Consider the following 23,951-nt stretch of genomic DNA (forward strand, 5'->3'; position numbering starts at 1 on the left):
ATCCTGACAGATCAGTGTTTGGTCAATTATGCCTGCAGATGAGCTCATTATAAGCAAGAATAACATCAACAGAACACCTGAATCCACAATAATGTTCACAGTTTGTTCTGTGGACTGCACTATACCAACCTGCAGCACATACACATATCCATCCATCCATTATCTATACCCTCCTTAGTCCTCTTTAGGGTCACGGGGATCTGCTGGAGCCTATCCCAGCTCTCTTTGGGTGAAAGGCAGGGGTACACCCTGGACAGGTCACCAGTCCAGGGTGTACCAGTCTAAAAATAACTTGAAATTTGCTAAGGGTGGGTTCTGATTTGGATGGAAGGCAGTGTGTGGTGCGTTTCATTATGGACCTGAGTTAAAGAACAAATGTGTTAATTAGATGAATAAGTTTCAAACTTACCAGCTGACATGCTGAAAACGAAAGTGTATCACACAAAGACATTCATTTTATTTCTCCTGTAGATGCTAGCATTCTGATGTTTAACAGGTGTAATGGTTACCATGGTCACCATCATGGTTTAGTGTATGAGCCACAAACTGAGTAGAACAAATTCTAATTTGGACCAGATGATGATGCTAGATGAAAAATCATCCGTTCATTCAAATCATCCTGACGGGAACATGAATATCTGAGCAAAATGTCATGTCATTCTGTCTAACCTCTGAGATAGCTATTTCAGTCTGGACATTCATAAAGCCAGAAAATGTTTGGTGAAAGAAAGTAAAATGCATTAATTTTAACAAACAGCTACTGACAGAAGTTGGTGTCTGTTTTAATGTGATGTGTCATAAGATGCAGCCCTGGGAAAACCTTTACCTTGAGCAGTCAACTCATAGCAAAGGTTAACAGAGCTCGTGTCCAGGTCAGAGTTATTACTGATGGATGTACCAATGTGCAATCCAGCTGGTTTTTGGCAGAGTCCCAGCAAAGGAATGAGTCATCAACATCGCCACAAGTCTGTTTACCAACACTTCCTCTGCCCTCCCACAAAAAGGTGGCCTGCAACCACCTCACCCTGATATAAACCAATCATCTTTACATCTGTTTACATGGCTACTTGTTAGTGGCCCACATATCACGTAAAAAGATGAGTTTGCCTCAGAGCTTAACAGTAAACACATACACACACAGTATGAGGACACCTACTTGTCTAATGCTGGCGATTAGATTGCTGAAGAAAAACATGCTAAGGCAGCATCATTAAATTATAATTTAATAAAAAATAAACAGTTGACAAAACAATCGTGTCTTTAAAGTGCTTGATGTGGAGGGCAGGGCTGTCAGTCAGATTATAAAGACAAAATGTGTCATCCCTTCTGTTAATGTGCATGACAGCCAGTCTGTCTGACAGACTGCAGCCTTCATCTGTAGAGCCGTCAGTACAGGGGCGCTCTCTGCTGGTGAATTAGGAAACATTATCCACATGATAGCCCAACAGATTTTTGAACTGACAGTGGAAAAGCATTATAAGCATCGAAAATAAAATCTTCACCTTATATTTGTGGCATTTTTAGACAGTTTTTCTAATTATTTCTATTCTATTTATAACAATTCCAATAGTTGCTCAGTATTTGTAGGATTGATGCATTGTAACCTGATTAAACATCTGGATCAAATTTTAATAAAATGACTCCAACATAGCTCATAATAAAACCTGAAGTAGCCTGTGTGGCCTCCTTCCCTCTCAGTCGTCTCCTGGGATCTGACAGCTGTATGGGATATGGTAATGTCAACCCTTCCACTGACTGACATTCAGTGCTTTTTGTTTTTTCATTCTCCAGCACCTGTGCTTGACTGTCAGACCGTACGGATCGTGAATCTGCTGCCATCTCTGCAGAGGAACAACAGGCTCTGTGACAAAGGTTTCCCCAACGCTGCCAAGGGGACGCCAAATGCTGAGGCAGGTACAGTAGATCTTTATTTCAATCAGGGTCAAAGTTAAGGTTTCATCTTGCAAGAGATTACCTATGGATATAATGGTAACATCAGGCCTTCTTGTGTATTTCTGTGCATTGTGTATCCATCTGTCTGTCCAGTGGCTTTGCTTCATCTATTTATAGGGCTGCTAGGACATTAGCGCAGTGTCCCTTTAGAAATGTCATGTAAGCCATAAGGGCCTCACAGCATTCATCAGTAAATGTGAAGGTCAAGAAACTGCTTCAATTTTATTCATAAACTGGAGAAATTGACCTTTTTCTTTTCTGATTTTGAGCAGCCAAAACTGAACACTAATGAGAAGGGAAATAACATTTTCCTATGTTGAAGAGCAAATGTACTAATACTGCAAACCACTGAATCGAACACTGGCAAGACATTTCTAAAAATACCAACAACCCATAGGCTAAAGTGACCTCTGACCATAGTCCAGTATATATGCATAGATTGGTGCATGATGTGCATTTATAAAAAAAATGCTCAGTTTTGAACAAGTTTCATCTTATTTTTTCTCTCTGTCTTTCAGGGAAAGGATGGAAGAAAGCTATGAGACATTTGAGGAGGAGTTATGGCCACCGAGAGCAGATCCTCCTCCACAGAAGCCTGTTCGACAGATCCACAGACCAGGTGGCAAAACACACAAACACAGACAGTGAATCTGTAATGCATATATTGTACAAGCTCAGGAGCAACAGCACAGAGAGCCACTGAAATATGACTCCTGGTCAAAGGAAACACAGTGATAATGCACCTCAGCCATGCTGGATGGACAATTGTTTCATTTTTCCCTGGTGAAAACAAACTCTTCTTGTGAGGCAGATCTATTACATGTCCAATAAAATTGGTCCAAACTGAAATCATTTTGCATTCAGAAAATGAAACACATGTCAGCCAACAGTAATGAATGAAGGTAGTTTATGTGGGTAGATAAATTCTAGATTCAGAGTATGTCTGTTTGTTGTTTACAGTACATATCAATCTGTGTCTTTCAGAAATGTATGCTACGAGGAAATTCAAAGAGGTTAGTTGGAAAACAACCAACAGAAACAATTTCACTATTTATATCCATGGGATCTTTTGCTTATAAGCTACCTCTATTTCTATAATAGGAAATGGCTCCAGTGCCACAGCAGCAACAAGCAGGAGCCAAGACTTTACCCAGAGAACCGAGCTTCCCCAGAACTAGTGAGTTATTCTTTCTCCTCAACCCTCATTAGTGTTTGAAGGAATAGTGTGACATTATGGAAACTATGCTTATTTTCACTTTGAAGTCTGTATTGTAGGAAGGAGCCAGCAACTGGTTAGGTTAACTAAACACAAAACAATAACAGCTTGGCCCTGACCAAAGGTAAGAAAAAAATCTAACCACCAGCACCTGAACTGCTCATAAATCTCTCTTGTTTAATCTATACCAAAAAAATAAAAGTCTAAAAACAACAGTTTGCTCTTTTAGGAGGTTTATTTGCCATTTACAGTGGGAATATCTGGAAGTCACACACTACCAAGATATATTGTGGCATATATTCCCCTCCAAAACTGTGAACTGTTGCTTTTATACTTTGTTTTTAGACAGTTTAAATATATTGTCAGTGAACTTTAGGTTCACTGACAATATAGGTTCTCGTTGACATTGTTTTACATTTGTACAGAAGCAAGTTCGCTGTTTCCCATAATTCCACTCTTTATGCTAACCTAAACTAACTGACTGCAGGTTGTATTTCAATTTTAAGCATAAGGATTTATAGTGCTATCAATCTATTAAGATTTTTAGCAAATAAATATTCACAAAATAAATGTTTCCCAAACTCTTTTAAAGTTATTGTACATGGTGAGATTACCACAAACGCTCTTGTCTCTTTCTCTAGCATCTTTGCAGAAAACCTTGTCCATCCAGAATCTGACACAGACTGAAACACCATGGGAGAATGTCACTCTGAACCGCTGCCTGTTCGTGGTCATTACCATCCTGGTGCTCACATCGGGCCTTCAGAGGCTTCATGGCAAGTGAACAAGCAAGTATGACCCAAGTTGCAAAATTACCAGCCTGCTGTAACTAAGTGGTTTCTTTTCACAAAACAGAAACCTTGCGTGGTCAGGGGACAGCAGAGGAGGAAGAAGTTAGACTGACAGTGAGACAGTCGGGCACCTTACGACACAGAGGACAGCCACCAGAGGTAAACTGGTTTCGGTTGGTCTGCATACTTTTTGACATTTAAATGACACGGTTATGAGATCAGCATTTAAACAGTGTGTACTGGTGCACCCTCTAGCCTGAGACATCTCTATGGGATGTTATGTTTTGGTGGCTGCCAGACCTTGATGATGATGATGAAGAAGATGAGGATGAAGAGGATGATGATGGACAAGTTAAAAGAGGGAAGTTAACAAAAAAGGCAACACCACGAGCATCAAGAGGTTTCAGAAACAAGCCAATGCCAGACAAAAACCTCCTGAAGCAAAGAGGTGGGGAATTAAAGCGCAGGGGAGCCAAGAAGGCAAATAATGAGAAAAACAAAGGCAACAAAGAAAGAGATAAAAAAGATGAACTCGAAGCAGAGGGTGATGAAGATCGTGTTGAAAGCGATGATGAGGAGGCACCTAGAAAAAGCAACAAGCTGGAGAAGAAAAAAACTCCAAAGGATTGAGTTGATTCTCTACGGCAGGCGCCAATTCATGTTCTTAAGTTTTCGCTTATCATTTACAAAATGTAGGAACATTGAATGCAACACTAGACTTTCTCAATCACCTCTTCTGCTACAACCCAATCGGCTGATTGCTGGATACATTAATAAATCTGTAATTTTATGTGAATGTCTATAAAAAACAGATTTCAATACTTCAAGATTCTTCTCCACAGCTTTTTAATTACAAAAACTATCTTGAAACAGCTGCTATTTCCATGATAGCAACAAAACCTGAAGTATTTATAAAAAACGGTGTATTCATATTTATAATGTTGCAATAACAGACTGCCCTACACCTTTGCATAAACATGTATAAAATCCAATTAAAGTGGGATTTACACATCATCTGAAGAAATCAAACAATGTACATACAATATCTAATGGAAGAAGGACACTGTAGACAGGCAGGGCAGTGTGACTGCAGACCATGAAAGAAAGCAAACATATGTATTGGTATGAAATCAATTATTAGATATTGTAAGGCCCTCAGGAGGTGGTGGCCTCATTGGCATAGGAGGCATGGGCATCTGAGGGGGCATCTGGGGGGCACCTGGTGCACCAGGTGGGAGAGGAGGGACAGACATCCCTCCTGGAGGGGGAGGGGGCATAGAATCATTTGGTGGGCGAGGTCCAACTCCACTCAAAAGAGGAGGTGGACGCTTCGCTCCAGCAGGAGGTGGTGGACCGCTGGATGGAGGAACAGCTTTCTCCATTTTGAAGTGAAATTGCAGGAAGAACTGGGAAAAATTACAAGAAATATATACATTTCCTTTTTTTTTTTTAAACTGAAATATCCAAAGTGACATTGTGTTAACACATATCAATCTACTTAGAAGTACCTGTTTAGTTTCTCTGTTCCAATGGGTCCAGAAGCGATTTTCTGCTTTATCAATTTCTCTACTGGGGACCTAAAAGAGCAAAAATGTTAAAATCAAAGCAAAAAAAAAAAAAAAAAAATTCACATCAACAGAACTGCAGATTCCACTTACCTTGAATGCAATAGTCTCATATGGCTCAGCAGCCAGCAACAAGTACTGCCAGCGTCGATCAGGGGGCTCAATGCGCTGTTCGTAAGCGGACATGAAACGATGCCTGGGTCCAATGCCTTCAGCGACCTCTGGGTAGTCAATCTGTTCGACCAAGAAAAGAAAAACTGGTAGTTCACACATTTGTCTTTTTACAGTAACATACTAAGGATTTGAAAAATAAATGTAATCAGTGCTGCTACAGTAAGCAACATAACAGTAGCTGCTTTCATCACTTTCCTCTTTGAACACTACAGACACGTTCAATTTTGTCACACTGACACAGGCAAAAACGCAGGTAGGCAGCCAAATGGAAGTGTGGCATTAAGATTAATGGTCAGACTTAACATCTGCTGTGCTGTGAATCACAGGCTTGCAACCTCATCCATACAGAACATAGCACCAACAGACAAACAGCAAGTACTGAATATACTATTTAATGTGTACAGAATTACAACAGTAAAAAAAGTTAAGAAACTAGGAATAAAATTGATTTACATCTAGTCTTTCATTTAGTCCATTTAATCCAGAGCTTTGGCAAGACTTCCTGTGAGAATAATCCCTTTGTTGAATACACTCAGTAAAATCAAAAGCAAAACAACATTTGCTGGGCCTTTGCACAGGCTGGAAAGCCCTACAGCATCTCTGTTCATTGGAACTGTAATGTTAATTTGCTTTGAGTAAGAATCAACCCAAAAGAACAAAAAAACACTTCCAATCAACAGACTTTACAAAGGGATTCCCACCAAACACACTAACCTGGAAAAGTAGAGACTGCTGGCCGGTCTCTGGGTCCCTCTGTTTGGTTACTATGAAGAAGAGAAAGACAACAGTTCAGCAGTGAAACCACTATCAGCATGAACTAAATCATGACTGCACTGATATATAAACACAGCACGCGTACCTTTGTATCCTGGTCGACCAATTTTAACAAACTTTTTAACCTCAACTTTGACTTTCGCTGGAGCTGGCTGAGCAGGAGCTTCTTTTGCCTCTTTGGCAGCTCTCCGTGCTCTGAAATCAGCAAAGCAGTTAATGAACAAACTGGGCACATCAAGTTTAACGGGTGTCTCACTTTTGGAGTTGGAGTGATATAAGTAAACATAAATTTAGTTTGGTTCTTTGATAAAACTGCTGTATAGATGAACACATGTACAGAGCAATAACTCTTGACCTGAGCATGGTGCTGGGCATTGAACACCTGAAAACATTAACGTCACTAAACAAAGAAGCAAAGCAGCAACCACTACATCCCCATGTGACATGATAGTTCAAAGACAAAACATGGACTTACAAGTTGGTCTGGTGTTTCTTTCCTTGTGTGTGCGCCAAGTAGCTACCCTGTATCACAGAGGAGAGCAGTCAGTAATTTTTCACATCAATCAAGATACTCAGTGACATCAAATCCAACCTAGTTCCATTGTGTTTCTCCTCACCTCGTTGTTGTGAAGCGTCAGACAAAGCTTGCACTCATAAGAGCCTAAATGATTTTTCATAAAATAGGGATCTTTGTTGATATCGATGGTTTCCAGGGCCAGCTGGCGTAACCGCTCCCGTCTGTCACGGTTACTTTCAGAGGCAGATGCCACCCCACCGCTCCCTGTTTTCCCTCCAGCTCGGTGCTGGAAATCCATCTTTTCAAGATGATGTACTCAAACAGGCAGACAGACACACCTGGGTCAGTTCAACCTGGACAGGTGCTCAAAAGTAAATCCTGGAGAAACACACACGGTGACTATAATTAAAGCAACAAAGATATTTCTGCTATTGTTATATTACAATGTATTCCTGGATTATGTACAACCCAGTACCATGTGTGAAATTACACTACACTACACTACTACTGTGTAAATGTTAACCTGACAGTACATTAGCTGTTTGGGTAAATAGTTCTTTATGCTAACCTGCAAATGAACGGTGCAACTACGGGGTAGCAGCTAAAGCTAAGAACCAACAGCCATATATTTCTAAATGTTGTCTAAATGCTACGATACAGATGTTTTCTGGTGACTGATAGCTACAAACCCTGTTCGCTAAAGTACGATATCGTAACGCATGGCTAGCCGCTGACAATGCTAACGCTAAGCTAAAGGTGTTAGCAGCCCCTAACACATGGCTTCTGACAAATCTGAATGGTCAAACTACAAGTACCCAGCTCTGTATACGTGGTAACAGGGCGGTTACTTACGATCAGACACAATAACTACACATCATATACAATTATAAATCGTTTTCTTTGTTCAAAACACTCACCGAAGACACAACGTAGAGATAACGCCAAGGTATAAACGTAGTGCGCATGCTCAAGTAGCTTCATCGGCGGTTTTCAAACTACTTCAGGGACATTAGCGCCACCTCCTGGACCGGAGGTCTGGCTTTCCTGACAAAACTGGTTTACTACATTTCTCATGTAACTCCAGCTTGTGATAAAGGTTAAATAATGCAAAGTGCATCATAAAAAGAAAGAAATCCTGTAAATGATGTGTATATTAAGACTATAGTAAAGAAGGCTCTAGTTGAGTAAAAGTACTTAGTTACTTTTCACTGCTGTGTCTTGTTATGGTTGTGATTGAAGTCATTTTGAGCCTTTGAGGCTTTTCTCAACCCCATTCATTTCAGTGAAGCCTGGCTAAATAACAGAAACACTTCTCTGTATAATTCAGTTCAATGGCTGCACAACTACAGCCTCCAAAATGAAGGAATGAAGGAACATGTTATTACAGGCAGAATAGAAATAAGACATAGCAACTTAAAAAAGTTCAAACTGGACTAATCTGAAAAATACAGTGGAAGTTGATTTTATAAATAAATCCAGCAGGAGGCAGTAAGAATGCCAATTTTCATAAAACACCTTAGAAGAAGAAAATCCAGCGGGGAGTGTCATTGCTGGAAACCAACAGGAGTGTGTATGTGTGTGTCCGTGTGTGTCCGTGTGTGTCCGGTTTGTGGCATGAAGGAGAAGCCCGACGCCACCGTCTGATCACAGTAATGCCCAAACACGCTCTGTCACATTTCGACAACATCAGATAACGAAGCAGCAGCCTGTGTTTGACCGCACAGACGACACGATCCCCGCTGTGTGCCGCTGGTTTGTAGCTGGCCTTGTTAGTTTCCTTTCGGGGGAAATGGCCCAGTCGTAACCAGAAGTGTCCGTCAGCCTTTGCGTCGGTGACCGTGATGCGTTTCAACGAGAAGGAGCTGGTGTTTCTGAGCCGCCAGCCCTCGGAGATGGCAGCTGAGCTGGGGATGCGAGGACCCAAGAAAGGAGACGGTAACAGGGGTCATGTCATACTGACCATTGGGCTCTTACTACATCTATTTCCTACAGACAGATAATGTTCAGATGAGTAACGTTACTGCACTGGTGTGCGTGTGCGTGTGTGTGTGTGTGTGTGTGTGTGTGTGCGCGCGCGCGCCTGTGTGTCAAGTCGCAGTTTCACCCTGGTTCATTTTTTTATACAGTTGTGAAGAAGAGACTGGTGAAACTCATCGTTAACTTCCTCTTTTATTTCCGCACGGACGAGGAGGAGGTTGGTTGACTCATTATTTGCACACCTGTCCACACTGCAGTTACCTGTCACAGCGTTTTGTGAGTCGATTTCCAGTTAAGAGAATGAAAACGTGTCCGAATAAAGTGTGTGTGTTTGGCAGCCCCTCGGAGCTCTGCTGCTGGAGCAGTGTCGTGTGGTGAGAGAGGACAGCCAGAGCTTCTCCATCGGTGAGCCACAGCTACATCCCCTTTTCACATGCACTGCTTTCTGTTTTAAAAGTAATTTCGATTCATGTTATCTGGCTGTAGCTTTTCTGGATGAAGCAGAACGCAAGTATTTATTTGAGTGTGACTCTGGAGAGCAGTGTGGGCAGTGGATAGACTCCATTATCAAGGCCAGGTAGGACTGAATCTCTTTCATGTTTTGCAGGTAAAGATGCTGCTTTAGGCTCTGATTGTCATCTGTAAGAATTGTTTAACATTATAAGGACTAATTGTGTATTACAAAGAAAAAAGACTATTTTCTGTGTGCGGTGTCACGGTGGTGGCGTGGTTAGCACTCACTGCAAAAGGTTTCTCGGTTGTGTGTCAGTGTGTCCCCTGCCCCAGAGCACAAGTCAATTACAAAAACAATGGTCGTATGATTAAACATTATGTCTAAACTCAAGATCAGTGTTCTCTACAACTGAACCTGCAACAATGTGGATAGTAATAATCGGACAATGCAGGTAAAAACACGTATATCTCATGTGTTATAGCCTCTGTTACAGCAATTTGGCTTAAACGTGTTGCATTTTTACTACAAGCCTGGCTCCAACCCTAATATTTACTGTATTTGTTTGAACACAGGTTCCCCTTGAAAGTCACATCAATTTGTTCTGTCATCTCTTGCAGTTACGAGTACATGAGGAAGAACCTGATATTCTATCGAACTGAAATCCACAGGCTGACTGGCCAGGTGAGCCTCCTCACAGCAGCATTACATGTTACACAGATGGTGCTTCTATCCAGCTTTATTTCTGGTGCTCTAAGTACAAGAAATACATCAAAATATTTGAATATTTAAGGATGATTGTAGTTGAAAATAGTCTGTGATTTTGGTGAACTAACCGTCCAATTCACACATTATTTGCTATGTACGTGCTAAACTTTTGCACAATCTTGAGTCGTCTACTTTTTCTGCAGGACCCACTGGAGCAGTACGGTTTATCAGATGAAACTCGCTTCCAGGTCAGCAATGGGCTGCAACTGATGCCTAGAGACACCTCCTCCCTGTAGATCAGTGTCCTGCCATTCCAAAAACCACTCCACACTGGTCTCAAAGCCAGGCATTACTTTAAGCACTCTAGGTCTTTAGACTTTCAATCAATGTATTTAGCTTTGACTTATACTTATGTTATAGCAGGATATCTGATGTCATGGAAAGTGGCAACTTTTTTTTCTATTTCATTGTCAATTGTCATTACAGACACCATGAGACTGTGGGGAAAAAACAACACTGTCTTACTTTGGTTTAGGGGATTTTAGATGCCATTTTCTGTATCATTGTACAAACTTTGCAAAACGTGTTTTATACTATATTTTCTACTGGATATATTCTAACTTTAGACAATGTGATTTTGACTGTACTTGTGCTGTCATGCTGGAGCTGTGACTTTTTTTCAGGACCATTAGTGATAGAGTATGAGCATGAGTAAAGGACATACACCTTAAACATTTGGTATAAACCAGTGTTAAGTAATTACATATTATTGAAAGAAGCTGTAATTATTAGATTCTGTCCAGTTTCTCTGCCATTTAAACCTTCAGCAGGATTTTCTGTCCCGATTTTAACTGCATCAGCTCTTTGGTCTGCTGAGTTGAGCCACATCTTTTACTTATAGGGAAGCAGATTTTTATCTTTCCAGTGTGTATTCGTCATCTAACCCTTTAGAAAATTTACTTTTAAAAACTATACTTTTGCACATACTACTTAAGCGGGTGTTGAGGGTTTTTTTTTTTTTGTGTATTAGTATTTCACTTATTTACTTGAACCTACTGTACCTTTTCTGTGGCACTTTGAATCTGATTCCTTTAGGTAAGTTGTTGGACCATACTGAGAAAACCAGCCTCTTGATATTAGTTTTGAAATAGAACACTGACTTTTTTTTTCAGTGTAGCTGCGAAACAATTGTGGCTCATTGTTGGGTCAGATTTGGCTCTTTACCACACGTGACCTTAGGGCATTGCTGTATTTTGCAAAAGACTTTCTTTCAGCAGTCAGGAGTCTACCCACACAGAGGATATACTATTGAATGTGTCTTCATTTTTTGCACAAGAAATGTGTTTTGTTTGTTTTTACTTCATGCTAGATTGTATTGGTTTCATTTCATGTCTTTTTTTTTTTTTTTTTTTACTAATAAAGCAATTTTAAAGAGGAGGATTCATGCAGTGTATCACTTAACAATAAATAAACTTATTGAGAAAAAAAAAAAAAACTCAAAGATTTTAATATTTTATACCGAGTTGAAGCTGTTTCTCTTTCTTCAGTCGCGTTTTTAGACACGACGGACATAAATTATTCAGAAGTTATTTTCAGAAGTGTTCCTGACGTTATATCATCTTGTCTGACACCAAGTTCGCTCCTTATGGTTTATCTTCACTGAGTTTTATTGCAGGGGCCGAGTTCAGGGGCCTGTGGAAACGGGTCAGGCTGCCGATGTGTGTGAAGCGTTTCCTTAGCAACGGAAAGTGTGTGATTCAAAAATAGCTACGTCACAGCTTTCCCGTGGTGCTTAGCGAACCCGAATTGTGAACGGTCGGTAAAACAAAACACTTGTGTTTTGTATGCTCTGTTTTAGAGAGTAAAGCGCATAAAACAAAACGCTTCCATTTACGTTGACGCTGTTAAGGAAGACCATTTAACGGTGTGTAACGGGACACGCTCATAGTGGCACGGTATGTATTAACATAAGTGTAGATTGTTAACAAACAATGCTGCTAATGCATTAGCCGACAGCTGAGCTAGCGTTAGCATTAGCTTAGCTCTGTATGCCAGATGGTTGAAAAATGAGATGTTTTGGCTTCATTTTAATGTTTCGATCCATATTAGCGACTAACCACATAGGGGGTTTTGATTCATGGAAGCAACAGGTAAATACATGCTGTTGGTTTAAGAGTTAGCTACATGGTGGTACTTGTGACAAAGATCATTAAGTGCTGCTGTTAGCGGAAGAAGACTGAGCCCACCCGCAACTGCTCATATGCATTGTAGCTAACTAATGCCGCTGTCACCTACTAACACACATTTACCTGTTTAGCTCATTTCAAATAGAGTTTTAATCGTGTGTTGGTTTGTATGCTGGCAGTGTCATAGACATTTTTGTTCACTAAACTAATTACGGTGTCGGATTATCTCTCTGAGGGCTTTCTGGGGGTGACTGTAAAGTCTGTCTTGATAATATCACCAGTTAAATGTCACGGACATCTACTGAATAGCTGTCACTTCTGTTACCTAATAGCAAATGTGATACACATCTAGATCCTAATTTGTCGGGTAATTAGTGTAGAACCCATTTCCAGTGGCTATTTCACTTGTCAGTGAAGTGGATCACTCAGTTGTTCTTTCATGTCAAGCGTTTATTATAGCGTTATTATTTTACTAATCAGTCGCTGTGACAGTAGTTGACCCTCAGAAAAGGTGTAGTTAACAGTTGACAATTAAATTTTAGTGTGTAGTAATTTTTGAAGCATGGGTCATATTTGCATGTTCCAGCTTCCTAAATATGAAGATTTGCTGCTTTTAAATGTTTAACATTTGACACAACAATCAGTTTGAATATGTAACAATGGGCCATGAAAACTCGTAATAGGAGTTTTTTCACAACTTCTTGATATTTTATAGATTAAAACGTAAATAAATTTGAAAACAGGTTGAAGAATTATTGCTTGGTTAGAAATGCTAATTATTTCCAGCCCTGCACAGCAATTAAACAGTTCATCATTGTAATGAACTAAAATAGGTATAACTATCACTAGAGAGCAGCAGTGGTTGTTTGTTACCTGCTGAATTTTTTCTCTCATTATTTATACACTTCTGGTCTCTTTTTAGAGACATTGGGGGTTAGTTGGACAAAAGCTGCCAAGTCATGATTGATCAGTCGTATTCTGTTTTCAGGTGTCATGGATCAGGACTATGAATGCAGGCTGCTCAGGCAAATCAACATCCAGAATGAGAACGCAAGCCCCATAGTAAGTAAATAATACACCCACTTGAATGTTTTCTCTATGTCCTTTTGCAGAAAGAGGTTGTTTTCCCCCTTGAACCCACAGGAAAAAAATCAACCTAAATTGTATGTTTTCTTTTCATCTAGCCAAAGCTCAAAGTGTTACTTGTAAGCCGGATATAACTAGGTCTTTATCTTGATTATATTGTTAGGATATCCTCTCCCATAAAGGATCATTAACTAGGACTTAAGAAGGGTGGAGGGGGTGTTACTCTCTATGTATTGGAAGAATAAATAGTGTGTCTTTTCATTTGACGGTGTCACTAGTGTTGAATGAAAACAAGACCTTACCGGCTAAATGACTGGGTTTTGTGAATGCTGCCTCCTGTTGTTAACACGTCAAACAAATGCACCATCTGCCATCTTAATTGTCTTTCTGCTTTCTTATTAAGTTTTCAACATCACTTCCAAGGCCTGTTTGTGTTTGGCCGATAGTCAGAAAATGCTTTCCCTCTCTCTTTCCTCTTCTTCACATAGAAAGCCATAGGAGCGGTGCGAGCTTTGACACCGACCAGTTCCCCCCTATCCTCCCCTAGCAAGCATGGCGATCGCTTCATTCCATCCCGGGCTGGAGCCAACTGGAGTGTCAACTTCCACCGCATCAATGTGAGTCTGCTGTCCTTCCTACCAAAAAACAGTGTTCACAACAAGCACTAATTGTGGCTTATAAGGAAACATTATGTATTGTTTTTCTGTAGTTGCTTTTTACACATTGATTTACAGATTTGGTTATGAACGATCATTTATTTATTCAATTTTTTCACACAGGAAATTGAAAAATCACATAATCAAAATAGGAAAACCAAAGACGGCACAGCAGACAGCAACAAAGGTAACCAAGCCACCTTTATACCATACTAATAAAAAAAGTATCATGACGGTGTCTTGTGAAATGTTACTTTGCAATAAAACATTGTGTTCTGATTGAAAGGTAAATGTGCATCCTTCTTTTTACTGCAGAAATCTGAACTCTAAACTCTTCTTTCTGGTGCTTCATCCTTTTGTCAGTTTATAGCTGCTTCATATTTGAGTGATGATATGGTTTTGCTTTATTAACAAGACTCAGACTTATTAATGAAGCAGTAATTTAATTTAGATTGAAGTTGATTGGTGTTGAAATTAGAAAAGGTTATCTTTCAGTATGTTTTGGCAGAATGGCAGAATCAAATGTATTATGAGAACCAAGTTAACACAGGGAAATGATCATAGCAGTGATGTATAATGAATTATCCTGACAGACATTCTTCTCAGTTTTATCTGTACATTTAGTGTGTCGTAACCATTTTCCAGAAGCGTCTCTTGCTCCAGTCAAACTTGACAATTTGACCTTCTCTTGCTTACTAAGCCTGGGCACGCTTATGGACACTGCAGATAAGGACTGTACAAGACTTAGTGAAAAATTCTCCCTGATCTTCAGAGACGTGAAAGAGGAGCTCAAAAATTGCAGCGGGAACACAGCGTTTGAACTTAAATCATTTTGACAGCCTGGTTTGATTTCCCCTCTGTCCCTTCTCTCCTTTCAGCGGATGGTCTGGCTTACTCCGCACTGCTGAAGAACGAGCTGCTAGGAGCAGGCATCGAGAAAGTCCAGGACCCCCAGTCAGAAGACCGCCGTCTGCAGCCGTCTACTCCTGCCAAGAGGAGCCTTTTTAGTGTAAGTGCAAATAACATAGCTGTAACTCTTAATGCGTTACTTTCATGGGGTGTTTTTTCTGCATCAGAAGTAATGTTTGTGTTTTGTAGTATTCTGTGAGTGCTAAGAGAACTCTGCCAGAAGAGGATGGAAACACAGTGTCTCCATATTCTCTATCACCTGTCAGTAGCAACAGGTAATGTGTGCCCTATCCTATTCATTAAAAGTTATTTTTTTAATAAATTGTAAGCAGTGTGATTTTGCTCACTAATGTTTTGCGCATTACAGCCAAAAACTGCTACGATCGCCAAGAAAGCCCACACGCAAAATATCCAAAATACCATTTAAAGTTCTGGATGCTCCAGAGCTTCAGGATGATTTCTACCTCAACCTAGTGGACTGGTCCTCTCTGAACGTGCTCAGTGTTGGACTGGGTACCTGTGTCTACCTGTGGAGCGCCTGCACCAGCCAGGTGTGTGTGATCTATTACCTGATTGCACAGAGACAAAGGTGCCTCAAATAGAGATCTTCATCTACCTCATTGATGTCAGTGTTAATCTATATTCTTTGCCTCTTCATCTCTTTAGGTGACACGTCTATGTGACCTTTCTGTGGAAGGAGATTCAGTAACATCAGTAGGCTGGTCAGAGAGGGTGAGATATTTAAGAGGTTCTGTTCTTTGTTTTGTGTGAATGCTGTTTGAAGTCATTACAGCCACTTCATATGTCAGGGTGATATTCAACGTGTGTGGATTTTTTTTTTTTTTTTTTAAGGGTAATCTGGTGGCAGTGGGGACTCATAAAGGCTATGTACAGATCTGGGATGCAGCAGCAGGGAAGAAGCTGTCCGTACTAGAAGGACACACAGCCAGAGTGGGTGAGTTGAGAAACTGGAGAATTGAAGGCAGAGACAGTCACAGGAGTTGAAATATGACTGCCTTCATTTTCACACAGTTGTTTAGTAACATATCTCATCCACGGTCAGCTAATCATTTTCCCTCCGATCTGCCTTTTTTCTCTGTTGCCAGGAGCGTTGGCATGGAATGCAGACCAGCTGTCATCTGGGAGTCGTGATCGGGTGATTCTGCAGCGGGATATCAGAGCCCCACCTCTCCAGTCCGAACGGCGTCTCCAAGGACACAGACAGGAAGTCTGCGGGCTCAAGTGGAGCACAGACCACCAATTGCTAGCCTCAGGTGGAAATGATAATAAGGTATGCAGATGGAGAATCTCTCCTATGCTTCTGTCAGCTGCATATCTGTAATAGGACATTTTTTTAGAAAACATCACATACCTATTTGTCTTTCTCCTCGCCTTTCCTAGCTGCTTGTGTGGAACCACTCAAGTGTCCTCCCGGTGCAGCAGTACACAGAGCACTTGGCTGCGGTGAAGGCCATCGCCTGGTCACCCCACCAGCACGGTCTGTTGGCCTCTGGAGGCGGCACCGCAGACCGCTGCATCCGCTTCTGGAACACTCTGACCGGCCAGCCACTGCAGTGCACTGACACCGGCTCTCAGGTCTGCAACCTGGCCTGGTCCAAGCACACTAATGAACTGGTGAGTGTTTTGAGTTTTTTTTTTTTTTGGTTTTTTATTTTTATTTTTTTGAATAAGTGCAAGAATCTTCAGAGCATTTTATATGACCATAGTAAAGACTCCATTGTTAACCAACACAGCTTTGGAGTTGTTGGAAGTTCTCTGTGGATGGCATTAGTATTGTGCTTATTTGCCATTACGTAAGAACACCTTAAACTGACAGTGATTCAAAGTCTTATCTAGTCAATGTAATGTTTCAATTTTCCATTATTCTTCCTGCAGGTCAGCACACATGGTTATTCCCAGAACCAGATCCTGGTGTGGAAGTATCCCTCTTTAACTCAAGTGGCCAAACTTACAGGGCATTCCTACAGAGTACTCTACCTGGTCAGTATACAGCATACTGTGTGTGCATATGTTCTGTCTGTAAACATGAAGTAAAAATAGAATCTCAAAATCATCAGGGGAAAATAAAACACAAAAATGTATATTCGCTAAAACAACTTTTAATATTAGGAGTTGTTGGATTCATGTGCAGGCCAAGCAAGTGGAATGAACTTTGACCATAACATTTCTTAGTCTTTTTAAATTAAGCATCCATGAGCAACTTCTGCTCTCTGAGTAAGTGGCAGGAACCACCCACACTGGAAGGAAACTAAAGCAAAAAAAAAAGAAGAAGAAGAAGTGGACCCTACACTTTCAAGCGGCTGATTATTCTGATTACATTCTCTTAAAACTTTGTATATTCAGTGTATAATAATGAGTTTCTGTGCAGGCCATGTCCCCTGACGGCGAGGCCATTGTGACAGGGGCTGGAGATGAAACACTTCGATTCTGGAACGTCTTTAGCAAGATGAGATCCACCAAGGTATTTTATTCCCTGCTAAGATCTAATCTCTGCTCTGTTTGGTCTGGTCTGCTCATCTGTTAAATTCTTGTGATTTTTTTTTTTTTTTTTTTTTTTTTTTTTAATTCTCATCAGTTTCTTTTTGCCTCCCTCTTTCAGGAGTCGGTGTCTGTACTAAACCTCTTCACCAGGATCCGGTAGTAACCACACCTCTTTGTACTACAAAGGAATAAAGACAGGAAGGGAAATTTTCTTTGCATGTATCGAGCTGTACGTGGTTCCCTTCTTTGAGTATTGACTTCAGTAATCTACAGAGGGCCCCCTCGATTGCCCTTACTTTTGTTTTCTTAACCAACTTGTAACTGGAGGTTGAAGGAGCAGGATCAGGAGTGGAGCACAGCCTGAACGTTGAGGGCAGAGGACATGTGTACAGGACATTTAGTATTCCACTTCCTCCTGGATGATAGAGCCACTGCCACCTCCAACAGAACAGTGATCTCTCTAAGGAAATATTTGGGGTGTCATTTCCCCATGTGATGATGTTTTGTTTACAGCCGGACATTGTGCATAACAGCCAAATATGGTTTTGTCCTTTTTTAATTGTCTATTTATTTTACCCTTTTTTTTTTTAACAAAATATTAATTTTAACATCCTCTTACTAGTGTGTTTGTTTCAAATACTTATAGATCTCCTTTTATGTAAATTGAGCTTTTGGTCTGATGTGTGGGGTGTATTTGGCTTTTGTTTGCAAGAAGGAAAAAAAACAAGCTCATCATTTTGATTCAAACTGTGAGGCAATAATGTTTAATGTACACTGATGATATTTAACAGACTAGTGATTTTGACAACTGTTGATGGTTAACAAAGATTGGACAAATGCAAATGATGCCATTTTTTTTACAGATGACGTTAAATTAATTTCAGTAATAGCAAGCAGTGTTGGCAAACATTGTTTCATAATGTGTCAAGAAAATTTGCATTCACCACATTTTATATTCTATTCGGTAACAGTGTACAGTGAAACAGTTGCTTACCAAAAAAATTATGATCAAAATTAGGAGATGGTGAATGTGGCTTGTGCGGAAGCTTTCCCCCTTTTTGTTGGATGGAAAACCAGGCAAGACAAACGAAAACAAAATACAGTGTAGACTGTAATAGCAGCTAAAGCACACAGTGAAAACATTTGGGATTAAACCAGAGCTTATTTTTTGTGCCGTGTCTGGTAAGATATTCAAGCTCGGGGCACTTGTCTTTTGCTATTTCACACCGTTTCTGAAATTGAGCAGCCATGCTATTGTGCTGCTTTCTTTTTTTTTTTTTTTTTTTTTTGAAAAAAAAAACTGATTTCATATCATCTGCAACATTTTTTCCCATTTCCCCGTTTGAATGTTCAAGTCATTTGCCACATTTAAATGAATGCTATTTATTTGTGTTGTGAAAGGTTTTTGTGCGGAGATGGCATGTTTGTTTTATTAACATTATCTAAGGGAAGCTGATGAGCCGTTCTGCAGCTAATTTCTTTTAATGCCACTTCAAAATCAATACAATGCTGCCAACTTGAATTACAATAAGAATGTTCAAAAGAAAATTATTTCTGTACTGAGAGATAATCAAGAATTAAATGACCATATCTTGTACCTTTTGTCGCTGCTGGTTTATTGTTTTGTTTTATAACTAGAGAGCACATGTCTATAAAATCAGCTGCTGTGAAGTAAAAAGGAGCATAGTTGTGTTACCTTCTGGTGGTGGAGGTAAGTTTTTCTTGCTGTCAACTAATCCCATGATAAGACCAAAATCAATGTCAGCCAATCAATCAATCCAGTGGCAATAAACCCTGAGCACATTGATTTCTAGCAGGAACATAAATCTTTAAACATAGTTTACAAATATCTTATATAGATACAGCTCTTTTTAAGACTAAATCATTTTTAAAACAGCTGGACACCATATGCAGATGATTCTTGTGGAAGCTCCATTCAGCTGAAGAATGAAACGCATCAGTCCTCTGCTGAATATTTCCAGTCGCAGAATAGAAAAAAAACAGCGGTGCCATAACTGACAGTCTCAAGTGACATCATTTGATGTAATTTATCAGCTTTTGTGATTTTTTTTTTTTTTCACGTTTGGTGCATTTGGACACCTGTAAGCAGACTGATTGCTGGAGTGATGCGGGAAGCTATCTAACATGTCAGCCCAAAATCCCTCACAGGTGTTCAGTCGACTAGAGTAGTTCATGTGATTACTGACATTATTTACACAGTGACAGATAATCTGCAGTCATTACGTCTTCTCCACTAATTAATTCAGGCATTTCCTTCAGTTTTGCAGCAGAAATAGTTTCTTGTGTTGTCCAAATTCAAAGTGAACACCAGAGGGAGCCATCCTTTGAACAGCATCAAATTCAGTGATTCACTGCTACACTATTGTTGCCACACCCATGCAATCAACATTAACCATGATGTCTTAAAGGTGAGTATATGATAAATATCCTTCCAATAATGTTGAATGCCTTTTTAAGAGGTTATGATGGAGGTTAAACTGACACTGAACATGCCCTCAAGGTGCCTTGTCTTACTTTATTCTTAGTTTAGGACCATATTTTTTTACAAGGAGAGCTTTTAGCAGCTGTAAAACACCCTGTGGCTTCACCTTGCTCCCTGGATGTCTGCAAATTTTTATCATATTACCAGACCAGCCCACACAGCAGCCAGAGCATGAAAAATAACGAGTGTTTACCACCTCCCAAAGCTCCAACACCTCTGCAAGTGCCCTGTGGCCTATCCAAACTCACTTTTACACATTTAAACAACAAATGGATTTTTGTCAGTGTAAACAACAGCTGAAGGGTCTGTATACATAAAGACAAAAGGGATTTTGAATAATTATGCTTTTTTGTTTTTGTGCTAATTTACAGATAGGACTCAGAAATCATCCATAGCTGAGAACGTAATAGCGGAAAACAGAATAATGTAAAAACACCACTGTTAATTTCATGACTTCAAAAGCTAAAGGTCGTTTTCGTGAAGTGTCCTTTTTTTTTCTATGTGATGATGATCAGGTATGTGTGAGTCAGTTTTTATCAACACCAGAGAGCCCAAGCCTTTCTCCCCTTCAGTCTCCATTATAGTATCATCTAAATAACATGCATAGTCCATTATAGTGATCAGACAAATCATCTGAATGGAAGACATTCAGCACAGCCTTCCAGCTCATCTGTGGCTCTCGGTGGGCAGATGTTAACATTAAGCCCTGAAAGCAGAGTGAGAACAGAGGGGGGATTGCTAATATGCATAATCCTACCTCCTGATGTTTCTATCAAGAGGCACAGAGTGCGATGTTCGTTGTACAACTAAAGCCTCATAACACAGCGAGTAGGATCTTCCCACAGGTTCCTCCCTAAGCCCGACTCTTGAGTTGCATTGATAACTTGCCTACAGGGATATCAAAGGAACAAGGTTTTTGTGATAAATAATAGTCGCAGCCACCCAGGCTCCTTTTTGGTCATTTTGCCACAGGGAACAGAGCACAGACAAAGTCACTCGTGTGCCTTATTTACAAATGGACGCTAGTCACTCACCCCAGTATCACCTTTGCATTCACAAAAGCAAGGATGGCTCTACAAACTGTGATGAGCTGTCAAATAGCAGGTGTCAGAGAAGAGAGAGGAAAAGAGAACCAAATGATTGTCTTGAAGCTTTTTGAAGATTGAAGTGAAATTGTCCTTAATTAAACCCTGCTGTAATGACTGCTCACTTACTTGGCTAACATAAAATATGTGGGCTCTATTTTTAGCTTTTGTTCTTGACATTTTATAGACAAAGTGAAAATAAAGATTAAATGGTTTGTCAACATTACACTACTATGAAATTATGAAGATGTTTCTGCAGTGTGATTGTGTTCATGCATCCCTAGAGAGTTCTTCAAGCCCTAATAAATATTGTTATTGTTATAGTGAATCATGATCCTAAAGCAAAACTATCCAATGTCTGCTTATAACCAAAGGCAAATATTTAAATGTAATTAAATTAAAATTAAGTTAGGTGTATGGAAAAACACCTTTGACTCATCTTAGTGATTGTCACGATCACCTGGATCACCCCTCCGCAGACTGTGACAATACTGTGATCATGTAGTTGTACGAAACCTGTTGGTAAGTGTACCTGAATATGAATCCAGTCATGTTAGTGACATTAAACCAACCAAAGCTTTTAAAGTGAAATAAGTGCAAATTTAATCCGCTCTCCTGTACCCTGCCAGCCTACAAAATGCTGCTGAAGTACCAGTGAGGTCAAAAACCATGAGTAACAGTGTAATTTCTCTATTAAGACAGTTAAAGGTGGCACATTGAAAAAAAAAATGCAGACATTTTTATAATTTTCTCCTGAACCTATGAAGAGACCTGTGTGTTTTTCTGTGCTATGTCTGACACTGTCTCTCAACACACAGAAAATTACCTACAAAATGATGTATGTGCCATATATGTAGACAATGTGTTTGTCATTTGTGCTACATCTGATTTGGGGAACATTTTCTAACAACAAATCTGCTGCTGAATTTTACACCACTCAGAAATGGAAATGTGTATGGTCGATTTAGGAAACCCTCTCTCCTCCCTTATATAAAATATATTCGAAGTGGGACACCCAGGTTTACCTAAACAGAGGCTGTTTACACATCTAAATGAGCAATGTGCTGTAACTGTATTTAAATGGTACTTGCAGAGTGCTAGTTGCCCTGTGCTGCTGAGAGCATACACAAGGCAATGTCTGTTTTAGTTCTTCGTCATTTTATCTTTCGTTTATGCAGAAAGGTTTCATTGTTCACTGTGGTCATTTTTCTATTGTATCCCCTGTTTTATGTCTCAGTTTAATGACTGTATATGATGCTTGCATGTGCACATTTTGGATTAATTCCAAGTTGTTTTCCAAAGCTCTAGGTTTTCACCTGTGTGTGTTTATGTGTGTGCATTTTCCACACCCTATGGGTATGTAACATTTCACTCTTGGAGTTTCCATTGCAAATTAATTAGATGTCTAATCTTGATCCCACAGTTCAGCTTTAATTCAATTACATCTGAGCTCCTCAACACAGTCAAGTCCAGGTGCTCAGGTGAAGATTTTCTGCACCCATGGGACTCCTAATTTCAATTTAGATTTTTTTTTTTTGTGAGGTGTTTCCTCAAAAATAGAAACCAAGATTTTATGCATCTATTTATTTTTATCCAAATCCATCCTCAGCTGCCATATGTTTTATTCATATGCATCCTTAACCTATATAATGTAATTTAGCTGCTGGTTTGGGCCGCACCCTTAACAAGGTCTGAAAAAAGCCCACGTCAATTGGCCTCCTCTCGCAGTCGTCACTCCACTCCGCCTCCTCCTTGTCTTCTCCGGGCAGCAGACGTATATAAACACACTGATCCATCTTCCTCCAGCCTCCCCAGTAACATCTTGATAACCATTACGTGGAGCTCAGATGGGAGGGCGCACAGGCTCCGATTGTGGCTGATTTCAATAGAAAACCGAAGAGCGAAAGAGACGCAGCCTTTGGCTACTCATCCAGCACACGCTGCACAACATTATGTCGGCATCACCTGTTGTTCCCGTCGAGAAGCGGTGAGTCCATGTCTAGTCTTTGTCCTGGTTGATTTCTGAAGAAAACGCACTGTTGGATTGATTTTTTTTTTTTTTCACTTTTCGTTTTGCAGTGTCTTTTGCTCCACAAAGCTTCCGTCCTTTTTGCACTTTAGGTTTCAATTTTAAAAAAAGGGTCTGTGACACATAAAAGGAAAACATAAACAGCTCTTTCAAATCTCGACTGCGTCTAAAGGAAATTAAATGACAAGCCTTTCCTCCTCTTCCTGCCTCGCCTGGGGAGGAAAATGTTTATCGTGTCGTCATTTTGCCGTGATTTGAGAAAAAGAAAAAAAAAACTGAGACAGCTGAGTTTACTTTAGATCAGGAGCCGGGTCGCTGCAGATTATATATGTCAGATATCAGAGGTCTATTGGCTTTCTAACCTCTTGAGAGAAAACTTCGGTGCAGCAACAGGTGGCATGTTTTTCCTGGGCCGGAATCGAGGCGAGATGATGAGGAAGGAGACGGACGTGGAGGAAAGTAGGGCGTCATTCAGCACCGAGACGCTGGACAGCTCCCACGTCGAAGGCTACTCGTTTCCATTTACCTGCAACCTGTCGCTCTCATAGCTTATTTATTAATCACGTTGACAGGCCCTGGTGAATATTAACACAGCGTGATGTTTAGCATTCAACTACATGGATTAGGTCTGTGAGCGGCTTATGTTTGACTGTCAGAGTCCAAGCGCCACAGCAACTCAATTTGTGATTTGTTTTAAATCAACAGGGCGACTAGTGAACATTACTGACCAGGTTTTCTGGGGTCTCCTCGTGTTGTCTTGCTCAGCACCCATCTTTTCTCTAGTTTACACTCAAGGACCCCCTCCCACCCCACTTCACCCCCCCCATCCCCCTCCTTCCTTTCCTTCCTTCATTGCTTCCTTGCTTCCT

The 23,951-nt window shown here is 40.3% G+C and overlaps 4 protein-coding genes across 5 annotated transcripts; 3 read left to right on the plus strand and 1 right to left on the minus strand.

Moving 5' to 3' along the window:
- The first annotated feature begins 1,793 nt into the window (after positions 1 to 1,793).
- Positions 1,794 to 4,787, plus strand: LOC113135009 (uncharacterized). Of its 2 annotated transcripts, none has more exons than XM_026314643.1 (7): positions 1,794 to 1,914; positions 2,472 to 2,572; positions 2,938 to 2,966; positions 3,055 to 3,130; positions 3,811 to 3,945; positions 4,025 to 4,119; positions 4,216 to 4,787. In XM_026314643.1, exons 2-7 carry the CDS (start codon positions 2,479 to 2,481, stop codon positions 4,588 to 4,590), a joined length of 804 nt encoding a protein of 267 aa, XP_026170428.1. In that variant the 5' UTR covers positions 1,794 to 1,914; positions 2,472 to 2,478; the 3' UTR covers positions 4,591 to 4,787. The 2 variants fall into 2 exon arrangements, with proteins under 2 accessions (XP_026170428.1, XP_026170427.1); XM_026314642.1 differs by having other exon boundaries at positions 1,800 to 1,910.
- A 2-nt stretch (positions 4,788 to 4,789) lies between these two features.
- sf3a2 (splicing factor 3a, subunit 2) lies at positions 4,790 to 8,046 on the minus strand. The gene is made up of 8 exons (XM_026314641.1): positions 7,908 to 8,046; positions 7,091 to 7,368; positions 6,949 to 6,995; positions 6,559 to 6,668; positions 6,414 to 6,463; positions 5,619 to 5,759; positions 5,469 to 5,537; positions 4,790 to 5,366 (listed from the first exon to the last, which is right to left on the minus strand). The coding sequence occupies exons 2-8, from the start codon at positions 7,286 to 7,288 to the stop codon at positions 5,091 to 5,093; spliced, it is 891 nt and encodes a 296-aa protein (XP_026170426.1). The 5' UTR covers positions 7,289 to 7,368; positions 7,908 to 8,046; the 3' UTR covers positions 4,790 to 5,090.
- Positions 8,047 to 8,528: 482 nt separating this feature from the next.
- On the plus strand, positions 8,529 to 11,372 carry plekhj1 (pleckstrin homology domain containing, family J member 1). The gene is made up of 6 exons (XM_026314637.1): positions 8,529 to 8,925; positions 9,117 to 9,184; positions 9,306 to 9,372; positions 9,454 to 9,544; positions 10,039 to 10,102; positions 10,330 to 11,372. The coding sequence occupies exons 1-6, from the start codon at positions 8,832 to 8,834 to the stop codon at positions 10,420 to 10,422; spliced, it is 477 nt and encodes a 158-aa protein (XP_026170422.1). The 5' UTR covers positions 8,529 to 8,831; the 3' UTR covers positions 10,423 to 11,372.
- A 554-nt stretch (positions 11,373 to 11,926) lies between these two features.
- LOC113134858 (fizzy-related protein homolog) lies at positions 11,927 to 18,354 on the plus strand. The gene is made up of 14 exons (XM_026314402.1): positions 11,927 to 12,081; positions 13,301 to 13,374; positions 13,887 to 14,015; positions 14,178 to 14,241; positions 14,933 to 15,063; positions 15,153 to 15,238; positions 15,331 to 15,514; positions 15,630 to 15,695; positions 15,816 to 15,918; positions 16,070 to 16,254; positions 16,365 to 16,598; positions 16,860 to 16,964; positions 17,353 to 17,445; positions 17,584 to 18,354. The coding sequence occupies exons 2-14, from the start codon at positions 13,306 to 13,308 to the stop codon at positions 17,623 to 17,625; spliced, it is 1,491 nt and encodes a 496-aa protein (XP_026170187.1). The 5' UTR covers positions 11,927 to 12,081; positions 13,301 to 13,305; the 3' UTR covers positions 17,626 to 18,354.
- The last annotated feature ends 5,597 nt before the right edge of the window (positions 18,355 to 23,951 follow it).

The sequence above is a fragment of the Mastacembelus armatus genome, chromosome 17 (genome assembly GCF_900324485.2).
Source record: "Mastacembelus armatus chromosome 17, fMasArm1.2, whole genome shotgun sequence".
NCBI classification, from domain to species: Eukaryota; Metazoa; Chordata; class Actinopteri; order Synbranchiformes; family Mastacembelidae; genus Mastacembelus; species Mastacembelus armatus.